Below are 16,525 nucleotides of genomic sequence, written 5' to 3' on the forward strand. Positions count from 1 at the left end.
CACGCAGAATTTCTTTTCCCCCACAGAAATGGGCTGTAGTGTAGCTGGCCACCACTAAGGGCCGCTGAACCCAGCGGAGCCCACCTTGCACATAGGAAACAAGGCCGAGGGGAAGGTGAGAGAGCTAGAGGGTTCCTGGCAGCTGCAGCTCCCCGCATGCCCTGAGGGAAGGAGAGGGCAGAGCGCAGGAAACTCCACAGAAGCCTGAGACTCAGTTTCAGGCTGTTTCTTCCTCTGGATCCCCGGGCTCTAGGAGGGCGGGGGGTGGATGTCTGGGCTGGGGGGGCGCTGCTGGGCTCTGGGAGGGAGGAGGTTTGGGTGCATTGGCGGAGGGCAGGGGGGGGGCAAAGAAACAGGAATTAGGTTGTCATAGTAGTTTCTTTAACCTTCTACTCCTGGGGGAATTTGTGTCTCTCTTTATTGTTACAGACATACTTGCTGACAGATATTTTGAAATAAATTACCAAAATAACTGAAAATGGCATTATTATAAAGTGTTTTGACAAATCAAATTTGCAGAATTTTAAAATATTTTGTGCAGATTTTTTAATTTTTTGGCACCGAATTCCCCCAGGAGTCTTATACCACTTGAACGCTGGTGTTCCAAGTTTTCAGTTGGAATCAACCACTGGGTTTTAGAGACAGTAATTCTTTAGTATACATTATCTCAAGTGTCAGGATTAAATTAGAAAAGAAGCAAGATTGCAAAAGGATTTTTAAGGTATATTATCAAACTGCTAGGCCCATAAACAAATGCACTATATCATATGAAAGATGGGATTAATTTCTACAAATTATTGGACCTTAAAACTATGCCAAATGTTGGCCCCTTGCTATAGCAGTATTTTTTTTTAGTACTGGTTCAGGAATAAATATAGCAAGTCCTGGACCTTCAATCGGTCAATTAATATACTGGTGGATCACAATCTACTGATCACAGTCTAAAAGTCTGCCAGAGATGGGAAAAGAATAAAAAGTCACTTATATACCTGAGAGTTTAAGTTTGCTCCAGGAAGCCCAAGAGCAGCTAGGGCAGGATCAAGAGCAGGAGCTCCCAAAGCAGCTAAAGGAACAGCACCAATCTATAACACAGATGATAATTAAAAAACAGGCATTGGCACAGTACAATCCCTTTAACACTACCACATCACATCCTAATTTAAACCCAATCTAGCAATCATGTACATTAATATACCCTTTAGCAAAAATGCCAGTAAGAGCACTTCACCTCTCTTATTTGTGTATTTGCAAACCGAAGCACATAGAAGTTTATACTACAGGAATTCTAGGGGGGTGAGGAAGATTCCCTCCCATCCACCCCCGGCCCAAGGAAGTGGGAGGCAAACAACCAACCCAAAAGACTTTCCCACTATATTCCACACAAACAACTTAAAAGGACAGTCTTTTCCAAAAAAAGTGACTAAAAATATCACTGTATGGTTCTGTGTTTATTGCCTCACTTTCTATAACAAATATGCTCAGATTACAATTAAAAAGGCAATTTTAACAGCCAGACTACAAACTACCAGGATTCTTTCCGTCCCATTCATCATGCCTAATAAAAGGTTCTGAAGGTGATATTATACCTTCAGAAATAGCCGTGCAAACTGACTGATCAGATGTAAGCCATTAGAATTTAGTAAACAACTGCAGATGCTGCAAAGGAAGGAACAGAATCCATCTCACTAATTTAGTTGCAGTGGGTCTGCAATGCTAGCCAAAGTAAAAGGCAGTTTTAAAAATACACAACCCCTCCCCCGCATTCTCACTGAAGTGAGCAATTATGACCGAATACAGATTTTCACAGTAAGTATGTACCTACCTTCCCTCCCCCTTTAAAGGCATACAAGGAATACTCAAACAGATTCTATGAAAACAATAATGGAATTCTGAAACATGCCTACTGAAGTTATATACCCAACTCCCACTGAAAGTCAATGGAAGCCAGGCACCTAACTCCTTTAGATGCTTTTGAAAATCCATACCAGCCATTATAGTTTCTGAGAAAGCCTAAATAATCATACAAGAAAATCTATTAAATAAATTCCAAAGTAAAGCGCATTTCAGATTGGCACAATTAAAGTTAAGGATCTGTGTATAATATACACATTTTCAAGAATGTACACAAACCATTTTAAGAGAAACTAACCCTTCAAACAATAACTGTATTTAAAGCCAGTTTTGGACCAAGTTATTTAATGCTTTTAATATAAAGAGATAGAACTGAGAACTTGCCCCAACGGAATAAGATAAAATCTTCTGAATAATTTAATCCCAAACTCTTCTTTCCTGTGGTTAGGAGTCATTAAAGAAATTATAGAGGCTACCAGAAGCACTAATTAAATTTCTGAGCATGCTTGTAAAAACCCAGTCTCCCCACTAACAACCTGCCACTGTTATACCATACAGTTCATCATGGCACATGACTGATTTGCAGTGTGGTTACAGTGTTTAACTAAATCACTACAATGATCAATACAGTGTCAAATCTCTTCTTGCCATCCAAGCCCATTTGCCCAAGTGCATTAATATAGTAAATGAAGGTCTAGCAAAATATGTACAGTATTTCTTTCACTCCAAGCAAATGAAAACTTACCTGAGAAAGTGGGTTGGGAGTAGGCAGGAGACCACCTCCAGGCAGCAGACCTGCCACAGCATTAGCTGGTGCCAAAAGAGATAAAGCCTTAGTCTCATCAGGAATAATTCCTGCAGAGAAACAGCCTTGCATTAGAATATATTCTCTCTCAAGGTCAGAAAACACACAAATACACCCAGAAAATGTCTCCCTGATACACCACCTGAGTTTGTTGAAAGTACTTATGTTGGCTAAAATATAAAGCTTGATTTCTATTAATATTTATCATTAAATTTTATGTCAGAATGAAACTTCAATGTGTGAAAATTTGACTGTTCCTTTTTCTCTACAAATGGTTAAGTTTCTAGCGTAAAAAATAGCACAATACACACTACTTTTTTGTTAACACTGCCAAGATTTCATCACCTGTACTCGATTTTTAAGTCATGAACCAAACGTAAGCAAGCACAGTCGGTTCTCCAGGGGTGTGCTCTCAACTTTCAAAAGCTGTTTTATGAACAACGACTCGTGTCGGCTGCTTCACTATAAAGCACACAGAAAAATCAAGATACACAAGACAAAAAAAGTTTGATTTAGGGGTTAATAATATGGTACAGTTCACTATGATTTTTTACACCTACCATACAAATTTTGTAAAAAATTAAGAGAAGGTAAGGAAATATTTTGTTGAATAAAGCGTAGGGCTTTTGCTGACTCATCAAATGAATATGAAAGTGTCTGCAGATCTCCAAATACACGCTCTGTGTGTATATACAATATATTGTGGCACATTCCTTACCTGTCCAGTAAAATGCGTATGTTCCATTATGTGCCACGCTTACTGTACCAAGAATGCTGCTACATATTGCCATTTCAGAAAAAACTTCTGGCCCAAACTCTTGTAGCCAACTAAGAGAAGTGTGGCTGATTTTACTGCCTATTCTGCACACAGAACAATCTTATTAAGGGTCCTACTACGAAACAAATATGTATGTAGATAATTTTTATTCTATCCAACAGCAAAAGCCCTATACAGATGGATTAATCTGTTAATGTGCCCAAGCCCCCAAAACGAGAGTTCAATAATACAATTTTACTATATATTTGCAAATACCAGTAGTGTTTATGTAATACATATTGAGAAACTGCATCTCATCATAAAACATACAATATGTACAGGGCACTTAAGAGAAACTGGATAAGCTGCAGAAGAAAACTGTTGGGTGGTATTTTCAGCAGGGCCTGGTATATAGTTCAGGCTGAACCAGGGAAAAGAACTGTAAAACACAACAACAAAAAAGAAAAACCACTGTTAAATAAAGGTAATGGTTCCTTCCACCTATACTGAGAAGTGCCGATAATATAAACAAATGTATAATACACAGCACTGTTATCTTGCTTGTGTCATTGAGCGGTCATCAATTTAGATACCAAAAGTTATGGAGGGAGAGGGGGGGAAAAGGTCATTTAGATATAGGGCATTAATGCATCAATATATTAACATACCTATAGAGATTAGGGGTAATTTTGCATGCAAAATTATGTCTCAGAGGATATTATAAATTATATCTACACATATTTCAAATTAGTGCAAATACAACATTTCTGGCATCTAAATACAACTCCTCTGACTTATCTTGAGACTCCTCATAGAAGATCTGCATCCATTAAAAAAAAAGTCATGCATCTGATTCTCAAAAATTATATATATTTTTTTTTTTTTTTTTTTTTTTTTTTAAATATTTAAAAAAAAATAAAACTAAAATTAAAAAAAAAAAAAAGCAATGAGGCCCCTCACCAGTTAATTTTCATGCGGCAAAGTTTTTTTTTACTGCTGCTTTGTTAGAACCAAGAAATACTGCTTGAATGTGTAGAAATGAAAGAAAAAGAAACAGACAAAAGAAACAAACATTAACCAAAGAACCTAAATAACCCCCCAACCATCTTTAATATTACCATTCCTTGCAAATCTAGGAATATCACAGTGAAAATAAAATTAATACTATGCCTTACCGTAGACTTTGTGTATAGGTCTAACACACAAAGCAACAGCCAACACCAAAAATGTCAGTAAAAGCTAAAACTGGACTGCGATTGTGATATTAACATTTACTTTAGTGATGAACAACATTAATACAGAATATCACAATAGAAAGTATAAAGTATTGGGCTCCAGTTCAGCAGACTACTTAAGCACGTGCCTAGCTTTAAGCACGTGAGTAGTCTTGCTGATTTCAAGTACCTTCCTGTACTGTGCTTAAGTACCTTGTTGAATTGGGGTCCTACTGATAAATATTAAGAGAAAACTGTATTTCAAGTATAAAACCAAACATTTTATTACAAAAATAAAGGACTTAAATTTAACTTGAAAATAGCAGGCTGTACTGTGATATGCCATATCATGTCCAGAATTCTGAATCTCCAGAACTACACACAAGATGCTGCTCATCCCACAAGAAACTCCTTGTTCAAAATAGGCCAACTAAAATGCTAGTATTTGTTTAACTTGTAACATATCATCTTTAGCACATTCTGAACTGAAACTATTGGGCAGATTTCTCTAAATGCCAAGTTTATCCACCATCAAGCAAATCGGTCAGTCATACTGACAAAGAGTCACATTACCCATTGTAATTCAAATGTTGAGTTTAAAGTTCTTAAACAAGGGCCTATGAAATATTTAGATGCTATTGACAGAGATACTGTTATTATAGCATGCTTTAATAATGTATAAATAAGAATAAGGAAGAAATTCCTTAAGATACACTTTTTTACACAGATTAGTGTAAACAAAAGCAACTACTTAGAAAGTATTCTGTATTCTGAAAAATGACTCAATTACAGATCATGCTACAAATTTTAAAGTAATTAAGTCTTAAATGTTTAATTTCTTTTAAAATTTTTCTTTTAACAAGAACCTCTGACTGCTCACCAGCCCTGGAAGACAGCTGATAGAATTAAATTGCCTTGTCAAAAGTCTGAACAACATTGGCCTTATCTTAAATTTGATACTGTAATAGGACTTAATCCACAGAGATTTTACTCTATTTCAAAAGGATTTTAAGTAAAAAATTTAAGAGTAAACCAATAATCAGTATATTTGAAATAAATTGCTTCTAAAGCCTAGTAAAGTTTAATGAGACTTCTGTAAGAAGTGTGGTCTTCTCAGTATATTGTTTTAAAACAAGTTCCAAAAAACCTGCTCACTGTCTTTCAAATTACTGTAACACCCTAAAATGTAAAAAAAAAAGAAGAGAAAATGTAGTTAACAAGTGGTTACACCAGGAAAACACTTGGGGACTTGAGTGCTTGCTGGCCTTTAGTTAATGTCTAGAATCCCCTGTAGCTGCAGAGGACCCACTGTGTTTCAGTCATCTGGAAGGGCTTTGCATTTGCCTTCTCCACTACAAAAATCACACACACAAATAACAGAGAGAAGAGTTTATTATTCAGTGAAATTCTATAAAATATAGCAAGCCTGAACAAGAAAACTTGGAATAAAAATCTAATACCCAGTGCCCATTTGGCACCTCTTGGAAGATCTCACTTTCATCTTAAAGCATAATTATTCAAACCCTTGGTATACTGGAATTTACAAGGAGGGTGAATGTTTTTTTTTCAGAGAAGTTGTCAACTAAATGAAGTAGCAAGGACATTGCAAAATAACTGCTAATCCACTCCCCCATTCACTCGCAAAGAGGGAGAAAAAACTTGCATGAGGAGATTATATAAAAATACATATCCTGAATAATTCATCTTTAAGGCAATGTTTCTTATGCATACAAGTCAGCATTTTTAAGTCTGGTTAGAAACATGTCTTAGGAACTCTGATGAATTAAAAGCATAATTTTCATATAATTCTGCTTAAAAATATTCACACCTTAAACGTAAGATTTTCTTATATAAAAGATTAACAAGAAAACTTCCAGCTTTCATTGTGTGTCAATAAAAAACAAAAATTTGCTTTAATGAAAGACCTAATGACAGCGTACCAAGGGTTTCAAAACATTAATATCTTAGATATTTTACAGGTTACTAAACCTCACTCTACTGAACTATACTGGGGTAGACTGCCATTTTATGATGGCTTCATAGGTGATTAAACAATTCACAAACCTTCTGCATATGGTACGACTATCAACGCTCTGTCAACGAACACAGTGTTTGTCAGATGCTGGGCCACAACTGCTGAGTCAGGATCATGGAACTTTACAAAACAGACCCGTGATGAAACAGGCAAAGGAGAATCACTAAAACAAAAACAAAAAAAAAGTATTAGATACAAGGTTAACCAAAAAAAAAAAAAAATCAGACAAATTCATTAAAAACACTTAAACATTTGCAATCTGTTCACTGTATTAAGTCTAAAGACTATATATTTGAATATAAAGCACAACATTTAAAAAAAGTGGTGCAGTGTGGTTTCAATTTTGTACCAGTTCTTACTATTAAACTTTCCTTATCAATCATCATTGTTAATAACAGGTACATAAGAATGAAATGATACTGAATGAAGTTGCTTTGCTGGATCACCAGAGATCTAACTACAGGACAGGAAATTACTTTTATTCCCCCATTTACAACAGATAAATAAATGCTAATTCTACCACACACAATCATCTCTAAATTAGCCAGTTATCTGATAAACTGATAAGTATGATTCAGGAGAGTGATCCAGTGGGTAAGGGAGAGGGATAGCTCAGTGGTTTGAGCATTGGCCTGCTAAACCCAGGGTTGTGAGATCAATCTTTGAGGGGGCCATTTAGGGATCTGGGGGGGAAAACAAACAAACAAAAAAACACACACACACACCTGTCAGGGACAGTACTTGGTCCTGCTAGTGAAGGCAGGGGACTGGACTTGATGACCTTTCAAGGTCCCTTCCAGTTCTATGAGATAGGTATGTCTCTCTCTCTCTCTCTATATATATATATATTATTAAGATGTGAAAGGGTGGTGATGGTGGGGAGAGATTTCCTCGGGAAAAATACAGAAAGAAGGTATATGCCCCCACAGAAATTCCAAACATAGCAATTTCTATACCGCTCTGCTTTTGGTCCAAAATTTGAATATTAATATTTTTTGAAGTTATATTAAGCACAGGGTAATGATTAAAATAGCATCTTCATTTAGCTATCATTAGAATTTGCAATAACACAGAACCTGAAATAGATCAAACAGAAAGTCAAGAAATTAAGGTGGCAGGCAATGGGTTTTAAATCTCACCAATCGCACCATCAAGAGTTTTTGAACTCTTATGTGGTGAACTTGAAGGAGACTAGAATGTTCCTTATAGGGCAGATCCAGGTCCATGTCTATGCCACAGTTCAGCTGCAGCAACTGTTGGTAGAGCTGACTACCCAAGGGAAATCCACATGGGCACCATGTAAAACTGTTTGTTGCGGGATCCTAGGGAGGGTGAAGAACCCTGGAATTTCTGGCAGAGAATGGGAAGATCTTTTCCATTCCTCAGTGACAGGGGGGGAAGAGTTGAAGGTTGTATGGACACCTTGAAGCTGATGGCCCCAAGAGCATGTGTAAAGGTTTGGAATTTGTTTTTTCATTTACCCTGGTAGGAGTGGAGTTTTTCATTTACACAGAGGAATAAACTACCCAGCCAGTGAGGGAGTCTGAGGCAGCAACCACACTTGCATGGCAGATGAGGTAAGACCCCTATCAAAGTTGAGGACACAACCCCCCACAAATTAAAAATATCTCGCAGTTCTGAGCAGTAGAAACACTGTGGCTGGAAAATAGTCTAGCAAATGACGGTTGTCTTCATTCAGATACCTGCAAACATGGAGCATGTTTTACCTGTCCACAATAGATTACTGGCTTCTAATTAGTATCCTAGTGCAACTCAAGGTGTTTGAATTCATCTATAAAGGGTTCATAATTTGGATTTTATGTTTTCAAAACAGTTTGGCTAAAAACTGATTAATTTTTTTTAAATATCTGATTTCTTTATTTAAATATAGGTTTATTTTTTAAAATAAACCTATTTAAAATTATGATAACTTATGTCAAGGCCTTCATTTACTATAATGTTAAAATCATTTAAATTAAATAAAAAAAATAAGCAGTATCTTTCAAAGTCAAATCACTGCACTGGTGCAAGTCACTTGCTAAGCACTGGGAACCAGAATTTGTTGAAGTGCTAAACCCAGCTTCTAACAGCAGTAGCCTCTTCTGCAGGTGCAGAGAGACTATTTTCTTCATTTCAGTTCATTCAACTAGTTCAGTTCAATGACTAGTTCATTTAAAGCTAAGAAACTGATTGTGAGTCGAAAAAGCAGGACAGCTTGTTTTCCCCTTCCATCTATGAATAAAAACTAAGTGCGAGAGAATGAAACCTTTTAGTACTACAATCTTGAAGGACACGGTGACCAGAAAGAAATCAGTTTGATTTACTAACTAGAGACAACACTTCCTTTGTTTAATAAATCAGTTAGTTTTAAATGCAAAACATGTTGTGATAAACTTTTTTCTTATGTATCCAGCACATTTAAGCTAGTTTTATTTAACTAATTAAAAAAATTTAGAATGCGTTTTTTGTGCATTTTTCCAAATAGATCTTGACAAACCACAGGTAAAATGTCAGTCTAGTAAATAAGTAATGCATCATTCACCATTTTCTAACATCATAAAATAAAAGTTAAGAATCCGAATACATGTATGTTAAGGTATACCACTGCTTAAATGAATGCGTATACAGCTATCCTTCTGGTTAGCAAAGAGAAGCACCAAATTTAGAATAAAGGCTAAATTTAGTTGCAGCGAACATAGAATCAGAGAATATCAGGGTTGGAAGGGACCTCAGGAGGTCATCTAGTCCAACCCCCTACTCAAAGCAGGACCAATCCCCAATTTTTGCCCCAGATCCCTAATTGGCCCCCTCAAGGATTGAACTCATAACCCTGGGTTTAGCAGGCCAATGCTCAAACCAACATGTAATGGTTACTAGCCAATGAGAATCAACTTCTCTTTTGGAAAAGAAGTACAAATACGAAACAAGATTAAAATAGATTTAAATAAAGGTTTCCTGCTTGATGATGTAAACTGAGATTAAAATCAGTGATTTAAATTACTACTTCTTATCTTACTTCATTTTTGTCTCACCAACTGAAATCATCTTGAATGCACGATCCAATCTAACAAAGCAAAGTCTAACCTTTAAGAACTGAGACTCTGCTACATCAGGCTTCATATCCTTACGTACATGAAAGGACTAGAATAGCAACCAAAAAGACTGAACAGTACTTAGACTTTCATATTTTAACAGTATTAACGTCTTCGCTTAATATTTCTCTTAGATCTTGGTTTGCCTATGTAGCTTGGCCTTAACTACCTGAGGCATAAATAACCTTGACAGAATCTAACAAGCAATAATACAATCACAATTCAGTAGGTTTTAAGACAAAGCCATTCCAGGGTTGCTTTTGACCGCATTCCTCTTTTAAACAGGTCACATTAGCGGCTCTGCAATACCCCCCCGTCATTTCTTCAGTAGTGTCTGCTATTGTCACCCTGGTTTTGCCAAGAAGTGGTTCTGGCACTTTCAGCAGCAGCATTTACCTTTTTGGTGCACTCAATTTTGACCAGGAACTTACTAAGCTGAAAAATCATAAGAACTGTACCTACTACTATTCCAAATGTAAATTCTGTAATTCTCAATACCACTGAATCCTTATTCAAACCCAATGACTTAAATAAGTTACAAAACTGATGCTGCTTAGTTTAAATAGAATTGGTAGAACTGTATAAAAAAGCCAATAATTCCTGCTGCAAGAAAATGTAGAATGCCATTGTCATAAAGACTCAAACGTGTTACATTTTAACCAAAACTCCACCATTATTTTTTTTAACCCTTTTCCGAAAAGGATTCTTGTATGGAGCCAGAATCTGTTTACACAAATATATCTCATCAACCTACTCATTTTACCTGATTCATATCAATAGTTTGATTCCATATATTTGTAAAGGTTTGACATCACACAGGCAATACAAACACTAAAGCTTTAATACACCGCAATGACTGGATAGCTCATGGTAATTTAACTAAATTTTAGTAAATTATTAGATGAGTAGCAGCCAACGGTTAATTTCAAATCCATGTTCAGTCACACAGATTTCTGAAACTCATCTAATGAAGCTAAAATTTTCCCAGCTTGGTCACTGCCTCAAGGTACTTTTTTTTTTTTTTTTTTATATTTGGGTAAACAGTAATGCTTAAAATTAGAGTGAAAAGTATATATATTTCCCTCTAAAACTTTAAAATGGATCTACACTCAATAGTGCAAAAAACTGAAGTTTGGTACAGAAGATCATCCTCAATAAGTGCTTTTTATTGGTAAGGTGAATATAGATTTATTTCAATGTGATATGAGCCTTTTGACAACGGTGTTTTTCACTGAAGTTATAATTGTTCCACTAGGAAAATATGTTGTACATGCCATGTAGCTATTCTAACTGCAAACTCAATTTTAGTTCCCCTATCCCTCTTGCCCATCACTGTAGTATCTAAATACACTTAACTGCTGAAAGAGAACCAACCAGCAGCCCACAATTCAGAAGCAGGACCCTTTGCAGCAAATTGCCTCAAAAAGATTAAACAGTGTGGCTATTCAGCGTATTCCATTAAGGACAGATTAGATAATAACGGCTTATTGTACCATGAAGGTAGCAAGGTGTAGTTCTGACAGGATCAGATTTCAGAGGTGAGGACCTGACACAGAATGCTTTGTCCCCAATTCTTTCCATGCTTCATCATGAGGTATCTAGCCTAAGTATTCCCCTCCAAGTAGTTGGTCTAAGATGCCTAGGACAGGCCATTTATGGCTTTGTAGGTCATGTATTTTGCCCAAAAGTGAATTAGCAGATTATGAAGAGTATGAAACACTGCTAAGATTCTTGCTAGTTTACCCCATCTGAAAGGGGTGGTATGTGTTGGCCCACAAGTGACTGAGATATGACAAGATCTGCATTTGGGAGGAGTATTAACTAGGCTAGAAATTAGAGGTATTATGCATGGCAACTGATACCTAAGAGTGTTCAGGAAAAACAGTTTTTTTAAAGTACTTCTCTCTGCCAACCAATGTCATTTTTCTTATTAGGGCCGAATACACTGGTCTATCATTTTTGAGAAGTCGTCTGCTTCAGAGATAAAATGTGCTATTTATTATGTATTTTGATGTGCTGAATTCAAATATGACAATTAAAACAACTGATTGGCTACTGTTTAAGATATTTAAGTTTTTACATTTTATGTCTATGTATACTGTGTAGATAGTAGAGTTTTAATCATAAATTGTAAACCTAGGTCTTTTCACATGTTTATGGTTGCTTTACATGATAATATTTCACCTGTCCTGTTTATGTAACACTTTAAAAATCAACAAAAGGGTTATATAAATAAAATTTATTATGAAACAAAAGGCAAAAAACTATTATGTACATAGTTTAGTCCTATTCAATGTCTACTCGGCGCTTCTTGGCTTGTCTCTTGTATTCATTAAATGGAGCATCTCTTGTCACTGTACAGCAATAGTCTGCAAGCATTGAGGGGCTCCATTTGCCCTGATAGTGTTTCTCCATTGTTGCAATGTCCTGGTGAAATCGCTCGCCGTGCTCGTCGCTCACTGCTCCGCAGTTCAGTGGAAAAAAAATCTAGATGAGAGTGCAAAAAATGTATCTTTAGTGACATGTTGCAACCAAGGCTCTTGTATGCCTTGAGGAGGTTTTCCACCAACAACCTGTAGTTGTCTGCCTTGTTGTTTCCGAGAAAATTTATTGCCACTAACTGGAAGCCTTTCCATGCTGTCTTTTCCTTGCCACGCAGTGCATGGTTAAATGCATCATCTCGAAGAAGTTCACGAATCTGAGGACCAACAAAGACACCTTCCTTTATCTTAGCTTCACTTAACCTTGGAAATTTTCCACAGAGGTACTTGAAAGCTGCTTGTGTTTTGTCAATGGCCTTGACAAAGTTCTTCATCAGACCCAGCTTGATGTGTAAGGGTGGTAACAAAATCTTCCTTGATTCAACAAGTGGTGGATGCTGAACACTTTTCCTCCCAGGCTCCAATGACTGTCGGAGTGGCCAATCTTTCTTGATGTAGTGGGACTCTCTTGCACGACTATCCCAGTCGCAGAGAAAACAGCAGTACTTTGTGTATCCAGTCTGCAGACCAAGCAAGAGAGCAACAACCTTCAAATTGCCACAAAGCTGCCACTGATGTTGGTCATAGTTTATGCACCTCAAAAGTTGTTTCATGTTGTCATAGGTTTCCTTCATATGGACTGCATGACCAACTGGAATTGATGGCAAAACATTGCCATTATGCAGTAAAACAGCTTTAATACTCGTCTTCGATGAATCAATGAACAGTCTCCACTCATCTGGATCGTGAACCATGTTGAGGGCTGCCATCACACCATCGATGCTGTTGCAGGCTACAAGATCACCTTCCATGAAGAAGAATGGGACAAGATCCTTTTGACGGTCACGGAACATGGAAACCCTAACATCACCTGCCAGGAGATTCCACTGCTGTAGTCTGGAGCCCAACAGCTCTGCCTTACTCTTGGGTAGTTCCAAATCCCTGACAAGGTCATTCAGTTCACCCTGTGTTATGAGGTGTGGTTCAGAGGAGGAGGATGGGAGAAAATGTGGGTCCTGTGACATTGATGGTTCAGGACCAGAAGTTTCATCCTCTTCCTCGTCTGACTCAAGTGAGAATGATTCTGGTGCATCAGGAACCGGCAGTCCTTCTCCGTGGGGTACTGGGCGTATAGCTGATGGAATGTTTGGATAATGCACCGTCCACTTTTTCTTCTTTGACACACCTTTCCCAACTGGAGGCACCATGCAGAAGTAACAATTGCTGGTATGATCTCTTGGCTCTCTCCAAATCATTGGCACTGCAAAAGGCATAGATTTCCTTTTCCTGTTCAACCACTGGAGAAGATTTGTTGCACAAGTGTTGCAGCATATGTGTGGGGCTCACCTCGTCCTGATCTCCAATTTTGCAGCCAAAATAAAGGTGATAGGCTTTCTTAACCATAGTGGTTATACTGCGCTTTTGTGATGCAAAAGTCACTTCACCACAAACATAGCAGAAGTTATCTGCACTGTTCACGCAAGTACGAGGCATCTCTGCTCACTTTGGCTAAACAGAAATGTGTCCATTTGCAAAATCAAACACTGACAAATAAGAGAGCACGACACTGTATGATTTCTAGAGCTGATATAGGGCAATTTGTTCAGCAGAGTGATGTAAGCTTCGTTATGACTGCATCATCCATGACTTCTAGGAATAACATGATGCAATTCATATCATGTATGACGCAATACCAGCTTCAGATTGCATCATTCATTGTTTTGCCTAAAAAGCAAGTACTGTCCAAACCCAGTCATCGATTTATTCATAGATCCAGTCAAAGATGTATTTTAGTCATTTCTGGTTTAAATTGAGATCCCTTCCCTTTATAACTCACTTATCCTCCCAAGTCAAGGGTCCTATATACTGACCCAATAGCATATCTTGAAAACTAGAGCCAATCAACAATTTTAACCATCATTTTCATTCTCAGTGATCCGGAATTAGTAAAGTTTGACTGCATTCATTTCAGAAGCATTTTGGCTGTAGAGCAGTGATATAAGCCAGCTAAGTTTTCAACCATGTCCCTGTTCTTCCAAGTACCAGGAGAGTAGGGTAATAGCTCTGTCAGACTCCAGGGAAAAGGAGACAGAGTTCAACACCAGCATATTAACAATACTATAATGCTTTTACCACTGTATGATTCCTTTAACAATTTACGGTAAATACAAATGCCAAAGTCTACCATGCTCAAGAATATCCTACCACAACCATCAAAGGCAGAGGGTTCAGTGTCAGCCCAAGCTTTTCATTCCAAAATTATGTACAGTCAGAAATACTCTCTACAATACATTGCCTTAGCATTCCCTATACAGCATATTAAATCTGAGAGGGGATAGGTAGAATGGGAATATTTTCCCCAATGGAATCCTGGTTTTTCAGCTATTTCTGCAGCTACAACATTGCTATGAGCCTAGTACTTGACTAGAAGTCTAGTTTTAAAATCCCTGAATTGAAAAACAAGAAGCATACTTTCACAGATATTTATTAACTGCAGGCAATCTCACTAGGTCATAAACTGGATTGCTGTTGCAGTTTGTTCTTCTTACTACTGGATATAGACTAGTTTTCTCAAAGTTTTGTATTGGTGTTATGACACTTATTTGACTTCTAAACACAAATATAAATAAGATTACTAGAAAACTTCATAGTCAAATTTTATTCACCAAAGATATGTATTTGTTATCATTTAATATGGTTTATGTTGACTAGGAGAGACCCACTGTGAATTACTACTAATACCACAAAATGTACTTTGTCTATTGGACAAGCATAATATAGAATGAAATTGACAATTCTTAGCACATCTTACTAAAATAACTGAATCGGTAATTTTGGTTTTAGCCCATGAAAGCTTATGCCCAAATAAATTTGTTAGTCTCTAAGGTGCCACAAGGACTCCTCGTTGTTTTTGCTGATACAGACTAACACGGCTACCACTCTGAAACCTGAATCAGTAATGAAACCTTACTACAGAACTCTTAAGATTTGGGTGAGAAATAAGGAAAAACCAGTATTTGTATCTGTGAATTATGGTACCCGTGAATTAAATTCTGAATTATACTACTGAACGTTTTTGAAACGGCAATCAATTGGGTAAGCAAAATACAACCCTTTTATCCTTAAGCATAAATTACTGTATTTGCTCATACCATTTATAAGCACATTTGTCACAAAGCAGGAAGTGAACCTATTATATACAGATCCTGATTAGTGTGACAAGAAGAAATTAACAGAAATACATTACAAGAGTATTCTTCATCAGGGTGCAATTTTAAGAAGTTAGACATCAAATGCATCAACTCACATTAAAAACTATTATCTTCTAACCCTATGTTTCTCAATGACCAGTCCATGGACTGGTGCCAGTCCCTGAGATTTCCCTGACAGCTGAGGAAGGCAGCAAGCTGGTCCCTGATATCAAAAAGATTAAGCAACACTGTTCTAACTGGTCCCAGATCTACACAAAATAAATCTGAGTTCGGAACCCAATTTCTGAAGAATGGGAAGGTCACAAAAGCCAACAGCACAACAAACACGCATTCTTGATGATGTCTCAGCAGAAGCTGTACTGCATAGACAGAAAAACTTATCCTCTCACTCATAAAGATCACTCTAGAACAGTGGTTCCCAAACTTTAACAACCTGTGAACCCCTTTTACTAAAATGTTAAGTCTCGCGAACCCCCTCCTAAAAATGAATATTTCCAGGGATTTTCTCCTTTACCGGAGTATAAATTATAAAAGCAGTGATCTTAGAAATATAAAATTTGTTTTTATAACATGCTTATTACACACTATTTATTATTAACTATTATTTATCATTACAGTATTTTTATTACACTCTTCCAAGATCTCACTTTCGTAGCTTGTATCATTTCGAATAGGCCTGTTATAAGACAAGGCTCCTATGTTTCATCAAAAAGAGTATCAGATTTGAAGCAGCATGAAGGTATTTAAGAAGCCAACTCAAAGAGTTCCTCCTACACCAGCATTCAGATCTTGAGTAGTCCAGGCAAATAACGCACGTTACAACAAAGCTTAAACTTGTTCTTCATAATAATTTTAAAAACAATACTAGCTCCCTATTTAATTTTAAAAACAGCAAAAAATATCCACCTCCCTTTTTTATAAAGAGTCTTGAAGTTTAAATCTCTTCAGTGTGATAGATATGATTGCTTTGATCTGCTTAGCTCTTGGAAGTCTAGGGGCTCCAGGCTGCTGGCCCCGTGCTGCCCGGGGTCCCTAGGGACAGCTCTACCCGCCATTAGAGATTTTTTTCCCGAGAACCC

The 16,525-nt window shown here is 37.1% G+C and overlaps 1 protein-coding gene across 3 annotated transcripts in view; it reads right to left on the reverse strand.

Moving 5' to 3' along the window:
• The window catches only part of LOC113407193 (serine/arginine-rich splicing factor 11), a 36,527-nt gene that overhangs the window by 16,349 nt on the left and 3,653 nt on the right, over positions 1-16,525 (reverse strand). For all 3 annotated transcript variants that reach the window (XM_026655340.1, XM_026655339.1, XM_026655338.1), the window contains exons 2-4: positions 6,692-6,825; positions 2,597-2,706; positions 990-1,082 (exon numbers count right to left, since the gene is read on the reverse strand). In XM_026655340.1, the coding sequence (XP_026511125.1) occupies positions 990-1,082; positions 2,597-2,706; positions 6,692-6,825 (337 nt within the window). The remainder of the gene's footprint in view (positions 1-989; positions 1,083-2,596; positions 2,707-6,691; positions 6,826-16,525) is intronic.

Source organism: Terrapene carolina, unplaced genomic scaffold (genome assembly GCF_002925995.2).
Source record: "Terrapene carolina triunguis isolate 2854851 unplaced genomic scaffold, T_m_triunguis-2.0 Scaffold210, whole genome shotgun sequence".
In the NCBI taxonomy this organism is placed as follows: Eukaryota; Metazoa; Chordata; order Testudines; family Emydidae; genus Terrapene; species Terrapene triunguis.